The 13,732-nt window shown below is 38.3% G+C and overlaps 1 protein-coding gene across 5 annotated transcripts in view; it reads right to left on the bottom strand.

Moving 5' to 3' along the window:
- Positions 1-432: 432 nt before the first annotated feature.
- Positions 433-13,732, bottom strand: part of st18 (ST18 C2H2C-type zinc finger transcription factor) — a 39,626-nt gene continuing 26,326 nt past the window's right edge. For 2 of the 5 annotated variants that reach the window (XM_063885146.1, XM_063885152.1), the window contains 17 exons: positions 12,544-13,251; positions 11,685-11,819; positions 10,745-10,835; positions 10,570-10,662; positions 9,813-10,021; positions 9,352-9,551; positions 7,209-7,448; positions 5,923-6,032; positions 5,316-5,378; positions 4,945-5,013; positions 4,631-4,693; positions 4,234-4,314; positions 2,716-2,937; positions 2,472-2,560; positions 2,258-2,361; positions 2,016-2,162; positions 433-1,879 (listed from right to left, as the gene is read on the bottom strand). In XM_063885146.1, coding sequence (XP_063741216.1) covers positions 1,739-1,879; positions 2,016-2,162; positions 2,258-2,361; positions 2,472-2,560; positions 2,716-2,937; positions 4,234-4,314; positions 4,631-4,693; positions 4,945-5,013; positions 5,316-5,378; positions 5,923-6,032; positions 7,209-7,448; positions 9,352-9,551; positions 9,813-10,021; positions 10,570-10,662; positions 10,745-10,835; positions 11,685-11,819; positions 12,544-13,251 — 2,765 coding nt within the window. In that variant the 3' untranslated portion in view covers positions 433-1,738. The remainder of the gene's footprint in view (positions 1,880-2,015; positions 2,163-2,257; positions 2,362-2,471; positions 2,561-2,715; positions 2,938-4,233; positions 4,315-4,630; positions 4,694-4,944; positions 5,014-5,315; positions 5,379-5,922; positions 6,033-7,208; positions 7,449-9,351; positions 9,552-9,812; positions 10,022-10,569; positions 10,663-10,744; positions 10,836-11,684; positions 11,820-12,543; positions 13,252-13,732) is intronic. The other 3 variants (XM_063885147.1, XM_063885148.1, XM_063885151.1) reach the window with 3 other exon arrangements.

The following is a 13,732-nucleotide window of genomic DNA, read 5'->3' on the forward strand; positions in this document are numbered from 1 at the left end:
GGAATTAAATATAATAAATTATAAATAAAGGATTGTTAGGTCTAAAGAATTTGATTCAATTCATTTTTTAAGAATCAAGTTTGATACAACATTGAGTTTTTGGATAAAATAGGGTCCTTTTTTTCCGGTAATTTGGCTCGTTCGCTGTTAAAAAATGTTCTCTCAAAATGTCCTAGGCTACATGTCTTTGATTTCTTTATGCAGAAAGGAAAAATGTATTGCTCAAATAAAGATTTTCTTGTGGGATTAACTTAATATAAATTTAAACATGTACTTTGATACGATTACATTGTCCAAATTCCCTGCTTTTTGTTAAAGTCTAGGGCAGTTTGGTGAACTAAAACACAAAATAATTTAAATACAAAAGTGCAATTGATGCAAACAAAGAACTGATTAGCCAACAACTACCATTTTGTCTATGTTTTCATTTCCTTTTTTTTCTTTTCTTTTTTTGTTGTTGCATTTAATGATTGAAACCGAATGGTAGACAGCTCGATTTTTGAGATAGCTACTATTCAAATCTGCCCCAAGCGTTACAAGAATATTATAAGACTGGTTGAGATGTTAAGGCTTGAAAGCAGTTTAAGATAAAACAGGAAACGTTTTTTAATTAATTCCTTCTTCTTTTTTTCCTCTCCATGCTAGCAAGAGTTAACATAAACACCAAGCTTTTTCATCTCAGTCGTGATATTTGAAAACCTGACTCTGAGATTACAGCTACTGAGACAACGGTATTTAAACAGTCATCAGGAAACTCCTATGAAAATAATTGTACTGTATAATAAATTAGACACCATCCACATAATACTGTCCTACCACAAAACATAGTACTCGTATACTTTTATGGATTCATATACATTTAGGCACATACTATATGCACACTCCAAAGTGTGTGCACAGAAGGCAGTTTAATATCTATATTTAAAAAAAAGACATCTTGACAAAGTGGATTTTTGATTTTTGTTGCACTCTTCTTGTGGCACCCTATGCAAAGCAGAATACATTCGTTTCAGCGAATGATGTTGCATCTTTGCTCAGTGTCACTTCCTGGTTGCATTCAGCTGTTATCGGTTAAGAAGAAAAAGGAACAGTACAGTTGCATTGCATTTTTTTGATCTCATTGTTCACTTTGTCTTACCATACATTCAGTTTCCAATAAAGAAAGCAAAAGCGATGCTTAAAAATATCGATTCATCGTCGTTTTGGTAGGTTTTTTGACTTTGAAGGGAGATCCAACTTATGGTTCAATAATAATATACGCTTTTTCAACACTAGATGGCGAAAGTATGCCATGAAATTGGAATGTGCTTCTATGTAAATTTACAATGTGCAGAAAGTCAAACAGGTTTCTCAAATATTAAGCATTTACAATTCAAGAAATAAATTAAAATTGAGGAAATAAATACACTGATGAACAAATATAATAATAATAAATAGCGGTAATAAGAATGACATGAACACATACAGATTAAAATCAAGCAAACCATACAAAATAATTAAGTGCAAGAAGAGGGGTAAAAATCTCACCAGGATAAACATATCAAGTGAATGCAGAAACAGTAAAAGCATTACAAATCTGGCTGGTCATTTTCTCAGTGCAGTGCATTTACCAGGAAATGCCGAACACATTTCAAAAAGCTTCGTCTTATACATGCAGCCAAGCCAGCACTCTTCAGTAAAATAGAGCTATCTAGTGCCATTATCCCAAGTCAAAGAAACCTCTTGGTAGCTCTACAGCTTAAACATGGATGCCCTTAATAGCCTGTTTGATATTATCCAAGAGGGCCTTGCACTCTGGAGAGTATTCATGCTCCGAGTTGTTGTACATATCAGTTAATGTGTTCACATAGGCTTCAAAATTATGCTCACTGATGGGTCCCTGCAACAAAAACAATGTTTGACTATTAGTGAAAACAGTACAGCAGAAACAGACAATTCATATAAAATGAGATTTCTTCCAGGACAGGTTAGATATAATGAGTGGTAGAAGAGTCTGTGCTTAAAGCTTACTGTACCATTTGAGGCAGCTGAATGTCTGTTAGACTGTTAATGAGAGCTTGGCTAAGGCGAGCGAGCTCCTTCAGAAGGCTGTCGTTGTGCTGTTCGATCATCTTGTTCTCCTCTTCAATTGTCCTCAGGTTACATTCCATAGACGATATCTGCTTTCGGGTGCAAAAACAAAAAATGATAAGACATTTGTCGAATAGAGAGAAAAAGATGGTGTTAATTAAATCAACTTGTCAGAGTAGATATTTACCTGTGTTTGAAGCTGCATCATATCTGCTTCTATTTTCATGTTGGATTCATTCAGTTCCTTAATTTCGTGATCCAAATGTTGAATATCTTCTTTGTTTTCTACACCTGAATTGAAGCATATAATCCAATTTAACGTGTTCAAACTGATAAAAAAAAATATATATATATATATGCTTGAATATTGTTAAACCATACTGCGTTTCTGAATAGCTTACCACTGCTGGCCTTCAGTTTAATGGTCATCATCTCTTCTTCTGTGTGCTTTTTCTTGATACTCTGTGCATTCAGTGGGCAACCCGACAAGCTAGTTCAGCAGGTCATAAATGGACATTTTTAGATTGGATAATATCACAACACTTTAACATCAGTAAGACATTGTGAATAAGAGTTAAGACACCATTGTAAGAATGCAACATGTCGACCAGCAGTGTTGTTTAGAGATAAAATGGAGGACCTCACCTTCTGTGAGTGGCAAACACATTATTGGCATGTCCAAGGCCATTGCAGCCAGGCAGGGGACAATGGGGCAGTTCCTGTTTATTGGACTTCCAGGCAAAGGGCAGCCCATTGATGGACGACTCCTTCTGTCTTTTGGCAGCAAGTGGACAACTGCCTGCACTGCGGTGGGATGTGTATTTTCCCGATATATGGCCCTGTCCGTCACATCCCATTACTGGACACCTACCAGAAACACACAGTGTCGTGCATGTTGTAAACACTGCTGACTCACGCAGGAATGAATGTAACTAAATTGCACTAAATAACATTTCTTTGCAACAGGAAAAAATAAAGACATTTAACTGCTCATATAATAACAAGCACATCATTAAAAAAATGTAATAACTAGACCGGAAGATTTGTTAACCATTAAGTTGATTAATCCAGCCAAATGCTGATTAAAAACGAAGTCGCCAAAACAAAAATAATCACATTAAATATAAGTTACTAATCCACTACAACTTGAGTTAGAGCGCACACTCTGTTCGGTGCAAACGCTTTAATGTTGATGATATTTGTGCGTGAAAAAAATAAAGCACAAGTCATGCTGAATTTCATTAAGAGTTTTCCAGTTGCATTTTCAGGCCTGTTTTCTGCAGGTCAGTAATGGAGTGACATGAATTACAGATAATTGTCATGTATCCCCTCATGCGAAAGAATGTAATTTGGAGGTGGCTAACCCTTTCCCTTATTGATAAAGGTGAAAGGTCACCTGAGATGATACAAATGACACACATGCTTTAGAGTGCTGCTGCAAAAAGCCTGTTTCAGCATTCTGTTACTCGACAGCAGCAGCACTTAGAGAACAAAACAACAGCAGTCCCATTACTTACATCTACTACAGGTAGGTGTAGCTTGATGCAAGGCAGGAGCACAATGGAGGCATGCCATATGGCCCTCTATTTACAATAATCTAGGGACATTTGCTACCCTCCCCCTTTCTCCCCCTTTCTCTCTTAATGTGTATGAGATCTATTCCAGTCTAATTCCTAAGCTCATGCCCTTGCATTAGTAATTAAAAAGAAAAAATCTCGGTCCAGATGTATGTAAGTAAACAAGGGCTCATATATCTGACTTTGGATTTAAACTGCAAATCAATTACATTATTTGTTTTTCCAATAACACTTTCACAGACAATGATTAAGCTGCAAATGAGTGCAATGCCATCAGAGCGGGCAATTCAAAAATGTCTTAATATACTATAATTATAAAGAAAGCACTCAGTGAAGAGTAATAAGCCAGATATTCCATTCAGTAAAAAAAATATAAAAACCCTGAAAAAATCCCACAAAAACACCCTGCTAATCCTTTGAAAATAATTCACTAATGTTACTACAAGAGAAGTATTATTTTCTTTGTTTAACTTAATGGCCTCAAGGTATAATGCCCCGGGCGCAAAAGCATGACGCATTTTCACAACGTTTTATTTTTTATTTTTGAAACAAAAATGGGATGAAAAGAAAAAAAAAAATCTCTTACTTAAGCTCTTGCTCATCTTTGTCATCCTTGTTTGGTGTGAGCTTCAAACCTCCCTTTCTGGCACGTGGACATCCTGACAAGCTAAAAATGATTGGCGACAATATGGGTTAACATGAAGGAAATCTATTTAAGAGTAAAAAAAATGTAAGCTGAATTGTTACAGGCAGCTATGAGGTCTATTGAGATTGAATTTGCACAAGCCAATCGAGTTTTATAAATCCACATGAATAAATGTTTAATCACTAAAGTAGTTGGAAGCCAAAAATATCAATAAAAAACAAGACTTCAAAAAGTGCAGCATGTTTGCAGCATAAAGTGCGACTTTCACCATCTGCTTGAATGTCATGCATCTGACAAATGTATTTCATGCTCAGTTGCGATGATTTTTCTCTGCTACCTTCTGTGCGAAGCATAGTTCCCAGTCACATGTCCAGATCCATCACAGCCAGGTGTTGGGCACCTGCAGGTGAAGAGACACAGAGAGCAGGTGCTTTTTACAGCAAAAGACTGCGGGCAGAACGGTGGATTCATGCTAATATGCAGAAAAGCTGTACAAATATCCAACAACTTCATGTGGAGTACATAGAAAACCATGCATAATGTGTTGTAGAAAGGACAAGAAAAGGAAAGCATTGACCCCAACTGAGGCAAGCTTCCGTAGTTTAATGTGCAAAATACTTTAGCAACAATAACACTTTTCAAAACACATACTTTAGTTCCTGAGAGTTGGCTGCCATCAGTGATTTGAGTGTTTTGTCAGCCAGGGGACATCCAGACACACTAGAGAGGATAAAGAGCTAACAGTCACTTTAATGCACTCTTTGATCACCGCTGAATTAAATAATCTTAATACAATGTCTCAAAGCATATTTATACAAAATCATTTGAAAACACAATTCCACCTCCTCGTCATGAGAAAGCTTTCCCATGTCACCGTGTTTAAAAAAAATGACACATGATTTAAAATCTTAACTCTACAAGCCATGATTCAACTGTCTCAACATAATTAAACAATCACTGCCGTCTCCCTGCTCTATATATCTGCTCGCTAGTGCTAATGAGAGTGTAATTATTTACAGTACCTCCGATGTGATGCATAATTCCCCGTCACATGGCCGCTGCCGTCACAGCCTGGGGTCGGACAGCTGCAGGAGAACACAAAGCGATTAATACACAGATTACTCTAGTTCCCACAGCTCGATCTCAATCTTTCTTTTTACACTGAGAACCTTTTCATGGGCATTAAATAGAGAAAAAAAAGAGTTAGTACAGCGGAAAGTTTAGTAGAAGAGTCATTATTATATTGCTCTAGTTTAATAATATCCCTGAAGGGGGGTGCTGTGCTGTTGAAACTAGAGGATCCTACTATATTTTGTGGTGTGATCTTGGAGAGGAGACCCAGCAGAGCATGCACTCTAACTACAAGATTTGTTAGCTTGTAAGGGATATACAGGGAGAAAACTCACTTTTAATTAGAAGCATTTCTGCTCCACATGAACCTGCAGACATAGCGGTTACAATGACGTGCAACACAATGAGTTTCAGTGCTTTTTTTGACTCAAACCCTCCTATTTAAACAAAGGTATGGTTTGTCGTTACTGCTGACCATCTGCCAGCTGAAAGGGAAGATCACATTATACACAGTCCACTGAATACGGATGCTTTAAGTTATTTTATTCTTCAACAAACCTCAAAAGCTCTTTCTTTACATCACGTAGTAACAGCTTGGCTTTGGGGCTCATCATGCTGCCGTCTCCTTGATAGTGTTGGTCTTCCAAGGAGACATGATCGTAATCCTCCTGATGAGACAGAAAGAAAGTTCAAACGTGGCCTTGACTGTCTGAAATGCCAAACCTGACCTGATCTACAATGACCTAAAAGTGAATAATTAATGAAAAGCACTGTATAATACTCTTAAAACACAAGCCCTGGGGGGATAGAGTGCGATTATGCTTAAGGATACTTATACTCTAGTAAACCATACATCCATTTAAAGTCATACTTAATCCACATAGTATTTACGAGGTATGGCTATGACGTTTGGACTCCTTTTCTCTACCACAGACAAGATTGTTCCGTCACCAGATGTTGTATGATTTTTGAAAGCCGGTCAAATGTGATTACTCCTTATACCAACTACAAACAACTATCAATGTTGAATAAAGAAAAGCTTTAAAGCAAAGCATACGATTTATTTAGGTAGTACATGCATTATATGTGCAGACCATTTTTATATATGGGTTTTATGTCCACACAAATATGTAGACGGTTTAAAGTATTTTTAGGCCAAATTTGGCTAAATTTAGACTAAATGTTGGTATTTTGACGATTTTTGGGACTATATTTGACTAATTAAAGTGTAATTTTAGTTAAAGTTTATAACTTTGACCAGTTTTAGACAACATTTTACAACGTAAAGATCATCAACTCAAATAACGAAATATTTCTTAAGTTCCTGTGAGCTTTAAAAAGCCTTCTGACATGTTTAAGTTTGGAGATTATAAGGTAGTAATAAATACTGGATTTAAACAAATGATTGTATGTTTCTATGGAAAAACTATGACATTTATGTAGAACAATTATAGAGATAAAAGAAAGTTCTGAGAGGTATTTTAGTTAGTTTTCTTTTTGTTTGTATCAGGGGAAACAATATATTTGCACAGATAAACTGAATGAATAGAAAATGTAAAGTCCAAATGATTTTCCCTTTAAAAGAAATATATAGTTAGGGGATTTCAAATCATGACCTTAGTATTGTATAAACTCCTGCTCTCCAGTAAAAATAATAAACCATAGTCTCCATTTCTTTTAGACTTTCACTTTTAGTCATCTTTTATATGCTGCTCAATCTCATTGAATTTTTTTTAATTGAAATTCTTTGTTTGGTGTCTCAACTCTCCTGTTTTCTAATGCACTTAATTCACATCTTCACATTAAAGCTACAAATGTGAGGGGTTGTGTTTTTTTTCTCACACCTCAGCATCCTGTAAAGCGTGAGCGTTGCTGAAGTTGACGGGCCCCTCCCAGCTGTCCCTCTCACACAGCGGCTGGTAGAAGGCGGGGCTGATGAGCATGCTGCCGCCTTTGGCCCCGGCCGACTCAGAAGGGGACAGCGGGTCGTCAAAAGGTGTTTTTGTCGGGGTTTTTACGTTTTCCTTGCACTTCTTCATACTCAGGTCCAGGGTGCCATTTTCATCCACCTCTATGAGCATGTCCTAAAGGGAAAGAAACCTCAACATTTAATCAAATCACACGAGGGAAGGGTCTAATAAATAAAGTCGGCCTCACATATCATGGCAGTGCATGCTAACATGTGAAAACAAATAAATCAGGGGATAAAAATAGAACCTTTTTTCTAATTACACTAAAAGGGAATGTAAATAAAACAGTACGCCGTCTTATTAATATGACAGCAGCGATATGGTAAACTGTAACCCAAAAACATTTCTCTGTAAACATGAAAAAATGACTTGAAACGCGGAACAAACAAACATATTTAAATAATACATACAGTGGTTATCTCACACCAGACAAAGTACCAAACTAAGCCAGCGTTAATTCTGCTGAACACAAAAAAATAATCACTGGTGTGTAGTTTTTCAGTGACAGCTGTGTCATCTGTTTTCTAGGACACACAACCCTGATGGCAGCTGGGGGGGGGCCGTGTTGCAGGTTTTAGGTCATCATTATTATAGCAAAAATTAAAAAGCTTAATGTGGCATAAGTTTCCCCGCTGACAGATGTGTTTCTCTTTTTTTTTGTGCTGAAAAGCAGAAGCATGATGACTTATGGCTGTTTTATGGTATTAAAAGTTTTACCTCATTAAATGCTGAAATCCTTTTCCATAAATGAAACCAATTATTCAATGCATATGTTTCATTAAACCCTATACATCATTACTTCTTTTTTTATAACAAAAGGGAGCTTTTCAAATTAATTAAAGGGGATGATTTACATGAACATTGGCTGTGGCTGTCCACTTAAATTATCCAGCCGTTTTATGATGTGTGTACCTAATCTTAATAACACCAGTGTAAAAACAAAAGGATGCGCAAGACTTTATATGATTTATTAAGATTTAATGTTGTTTTTAGCTGCAACTAAAAACTAAAACTCCAGATTTAGGTTTTTTTTGTTGCTTTTATTGATTAATTAATGAAGTAATTTAAGCGGCTTGCTTTTTTAAATTAAAATCAGCTTGTGTTCATGCTTTAAAAGAGGGCTATGTGGTGCGTTTTCTGTGCCATACATATCATGCATATGCAGATAAGTTAAAGCATCCAACGACATATAGCACTCTAAATATGGCCCCCTTTTTTCAGACCTGAAAGCTGTTCTTTATTTTGAACGTCTCTCCAAGACAACTAAGCTGTAAATGAGAACAGATGATTAACTTGCTAACACTGTTTTATTCATTCAGTGGGCTGGTACCTGGTACGGGGCCACATTCTCAGCTCAACAAGCTGGGAGACAAGGATCTGTGCTGTGTAGGTGTGGAAACCTTGAATCATCTACAGTACAGTGAGCACGTATGTAACCCACAGACTGTGATCAATATTAATCATGAAGTTTAAAAAAATTGGCACCATAGAAATAATGACAGCAGAGGAGATTTTTTGATCTGCCCATGTTTCCAAGAAGAGTTTGGAATTGTGTGAATTAAACTTTTCAGATGTTAACTCCTTTAGCTGATTGGACTAATCCATTAAACTGCTTTTTAAATGCTATCTGGTGTAGACACACAGCCTCTCCTGGATCATATAACTAAGCAAAATATCCTCTGCCATCTGCAGCGGGCAAGACGCGTTTTCAGAAAACAGTTCAGGGTTTTACATGCCAGCTGATGTCGAAACAAAATACAGTACCACATGTTTTAATAAAAAAATAGACGAGTAGCTGTAATTGGGTATAAGAAGGCTTATTGAATTTTTCTTTTGAATTTCCATTTGTGTACATTAAAGCTTTATGGAGAGGAAACCTTCTTTATTTCCTGCCATGAGAGCGCCGAGCTCTCTTTGCCAAATTCCGTCTTTTGATGTCTTTTCTTTTTATACACAAATCAGAGTTCCTTTAAATTGACCACATTAAATACCTTTCCAAGTGGTCTAATTTGATTACCTTTGTTGAGGTTGCCAGGGGCCGGCCGGCTACAGCCTCTATGTTTTTCTGGTAGCGGGTGGAAAGGTTAAGGATGGCGGCTGTCGCTGCTGCGGCTTGGAGCCCGTCTTCTTTTCTGAATTGACCCGGAGGTCTGAGCTGACCAGAGGTGGGCAAACAGCCACCGGGAGCACCGAGGAAGCCGGGATACTGCTGAGGCACTGAAAGAAAACAAATAATCAAATAACATAGTTACCGAAACAGCGCTAATTAAGAGTAATGTACAACAATTTGGAAGTTCATATTGGTAGGCTTTTACACCAGACAATAGGAGATGCAACCCTTGAAACGTGACAAATATTTGCATTTAGATCTGTGATTGTTGTCATTTTGTGGCTGAAACAAAGCTCCATACCTAGAACATCTGACAGAACATGTACACGCTCACAAAAGCTTTGTTATTTAAAATGTATTAAACTTACAGTCGGGGAAATGTGACATTTCCTGGTCCTGGTTGGGCCCCATCAGAGGCTGTTTGCCGAAGACCTGGGCATCAAAGCTGGCGTAATCAAAGCGGATTCTGCTGTACTTGACCATGTCTTTTGTGAGGCTCGTTTGCAAGGCTGCTACTGGATGAGAGAGCCTGTAGTTCAACTGGTTCATCTCGTATTTCTTTATCAAGCCGATGGCTCTGCAAGGAGGAAAATACAAAAGAAAAAAACATCATTTTATTGTGCAAACCTCGTGAAATAACAAGTGCCCAACAAGCTCATATTAAGCGGTTAAGTATAGATGTTTTTTTTAAGCAGTCAGGGATGCCAGTGCTTTTGTACAGATAGAGTCTGGGATCTGATGTGTGTTGTAGATCTACAGCCAGGTTGCCAGACTAATTAATATAGTAGGAGTGGGCATCCTGCCCATGATATATCCACAGGGAACAAAGAGTTCTGCTCTTTTATCATCTCTAATAGAGAGGAACTCACAGGAGCGGCAACCATTGCTTATGTCTGCTTGGAAAGCTGGAAATAGGCTGATCTGCTGGGATCAGTGAATAAAAATATCCTACTCTCCTCAACAATAATAGTGTTTATCACTTTTTTGCATAACCTCAGTTAAACAACTTCAGCTCACTACAGAGCTGAATATGATTTCTGAAAGCTTGTTGTAATTATTGTCCTGTACATGTGAACACAATGATAGCAGTGAAAATCCCCAGCGTTATCTGGCAGTGTGATGTACCTCGGTGAGCGGTCAGGTGTTTGTCTGCATTTCAGGTTCTCGTCCTGAGGTTTGGACACTTTCACTGCAGCAGCGATGGGGCAGCCTGAGAGACTGGTTAAGGAGGATATCAAACACATTAGCCTAATACTGTAAAAGAGTGCAGATTTTTAATTGCTTTTTGCTATAGACTTACCTCCGGTGGGTGCTACGGTTGCTGTTGACATGGCCTCTTCCGGTGCAGCCGGGTGTGGGGCACTTGAGGACGTTCTCATGCATCGCCAGGACTGAGGGGACGAGGACAGAGAGAGGAGATAAGCTCAGGAAGAGTCCAAAATAACTCAACATGTAAGACATAATCGAACGGAAAGATTATAACTTGTAATACATAAACATACTGAGCATTATGGAAATAAAACAAACACATTTCCATGCATTAAATCAGGATTTATGGAACTGGTTGGAACATTAGCGCCTATAGAGGAAAGATCCCACAGAGACGGAAACAGAAGAAAAAGCAAAAGGCTTTCTCATTGTGAGGGACGCTTTAATGTGCCTGAAATGTAAATAGCTTAGTGCAAAGAGGAGCGTTACAAGACAGCTGATTATATTCTTCAAAAACAAACGCGTCGTTAAAGGTCCGCTCTGTATCCTTAGAAACTTCTTTTCTGTACATATTCTCCAATTAGTTTGTTGGAGTTGTCTATTTATTTTGAATGCTGCGTTAGCTAGCCCTTTGATTTGCAAATACTGCCTACAGTCTAAGAGCACGCGCTTTTTTGAAAAAGTTAATTACTTTTTCTGTTCCTTTTGTAACATTACTGTTTAATGTTGAATGTTTGTTGAGTTGTATTGAAATGACTTAACAATCGCCCGTGTAAGGGGGGGAAAAGAAAGAATTCACACAACAGCACATTAAGAGAAAGAGAGAGAGGAAATCCTTTAACTTTATTTGAAAAGTTTTATGCCCATATTTGAATTGAACTAAATGTATAATCAAGTCTTTCTTGTCTTTGGCTTCGTGTTGAGAGGATTTATACTACTGGGACTGATTATAAATCCTACAAATTGCAGTTTTTACAAGTATAACTCAGCCCCTGTACAGCATGTATACAAATACTGCTTATGTGACTTACTCTCTGGAGGAACTCGGACTTTATGAGGACACCCAGACAAACTCCTGTGGTGCGGGTACAGCCCGGTCACATGACCAGTGCCATCGCAGCCAGGAGTCGGACACTTGATGTCCTTTTTATCTGTACGTGGAGAATCTGCGGACACAGTAAACGAGATGCCACAATAAATGAATATAATACAGCCACTGTACCACTGCCCGAATATAACAAAGCCTTTCTGTCTTTGTGTTCTACCAAGAAGTGTAGTTTGAAGTGAAACATAGATACAAAGCACTTTCGTGTCTACATATTGTACAAAGGTCAACAGATTGAAAATATCATGCAAAGCTAGATACTTTTTTTCACAAAATGCATCTTTTAATCTGTCATTTTAGTTAAGGCTGCAGTTCAACATTCACTTCTTAATGCCCATCCATCGAAAGATTACATGTAGGATTACACATTTAGCTGCAGTCATTTGAAGAATCAGAGGGAAACATGAGAGGTACTTTAGGAGGATTTAAGACTTATGGTCATGGTTAAATATCCAGTTGATTCCTATCAAAATCCAATATTCTGAGTAGTAGCAATTCCATCAGAAAATGTTGTTCTTCTTTATTTTACTCTGTTCATTTATTACTTCACTTGTTGCCAAAATGTTTTTAGTACTTAAGAGGATTTCCTCCCTCTGATTCCCCTCCCCCCTCCCCCTTCTTTTATTCCTTTTAATGTTTTTTGAGCACCCAATCATCCAAATCACAAGTGGTCTATCTGATTTATGGATGAAAATACATTCCCCAAAAATAATTGTTCCCAAAATGATCACTTCTGATTCTTGCAGCCAGTTTGTGTGTATGGATAAGCTTCATGCTGTCCTTACCTTTTCCTCCATGATAGTTGAGTCTGCCCTCCATGTCCATCATCCTCTGGTGCCTCCTCTCATTGGTCATCTGCTCCATGAGGAAGCGATCCATCTCCCTGTAGGCGTGGTGCAGCACCTGTCTTTGCTCTGTCTGCAGAGCAATGGCCTGCTCCAACATGCTGAAGTTCACCCTCCCTCCCCGACACATCTCCAGGGCTCTGTCCGGGTGGAGACCTAAAGCCCATCCGTCCATCTGAGGCGGTCTCTCCACCTCCGCCTCACCCTCACTGTCCTCCTCTGTGGGGAGCGGCCTGTACCTCAGAGCTTCAGCCTGAAAAATACCCACCCTGCCCATCGGACCCCCTAACTCTAAATGAGGCTCTTCTTTCACACGGCCCCTGCCTGAAAAGTCTTCGGACGCTCTTTGGGGACTGCAGACAGAGCCGTTCACCTGGGCGGACAGAGATAGAGGCTCCCACTCCGCCTCCCTCATATCTTGGTATGGACTCGATGACGTACGGCTCATCCTGTCTTGGCTTTGGTCTTCTCTTTCATTGTTAAGGAGCTCCTCATCATCTTCATCCATCAGAGGTTCGGTTGTGTCTGGCTCACACTGTGGAGAGCCATCAGACGCAACTTCTGACCACCCGAGAGGATCGCTTGAGTTTGCTGGCACATCATGGCCGTTTATGTAGGCAACTCCATTGATTGCTTTTATGTTCCCATCTAAAACAACAAGAAAACACTTATTATTCTATGTTTTTTTCAGACTTAACGGACCAAACATCTTCTTGTGTGACCCCTCGGTCACACTCATGATAGAGAATTGTTTGTCCTCGATAATCTTTTCCAAATCCTTTAAAGGTTTTAGATTTTTGTTACTTTTCTACAAATAATATATTGAGAAAAACATGTTTTTATAACTGAGAGGATTTAAAAGAACACATGTTGCAATAGAAATAGTAATCATAATGTTGCAAGAATCCAAGCAATTCCTCAAGTATATTTCGGATAACATATATGACCTTATGTTTGTTAGTTTAACACAAAACCTAGTGATGAGAAACACAATTGTTTTCTTCTTCCTCTGTGCCTCCAATTGGTGCTACAACCCAATATAGATTTAGGACACGATTATAAAGGATTTACCGTGCGATGGACAGCAAACATCAGTTTTTAATTCATAATGTGTATATTTAAGTGCAAA

Source organism: Eleginops maclovinus, chromosome 6, assembly GCF_036324505.1.
Source record: "Eleginops maclovinus isolate JMC-PN-2008 ecotype Puerto Natales chromosome 6, JC_Emac_rtc_rv5, whole genome shotgun sequence".
Lineage (NCBI taxonomy): Eukaryota > Metazoa > Chordata > Actinopteri > Perciformes > Eleginopidae > Eleginops > Eleginops maclovinus.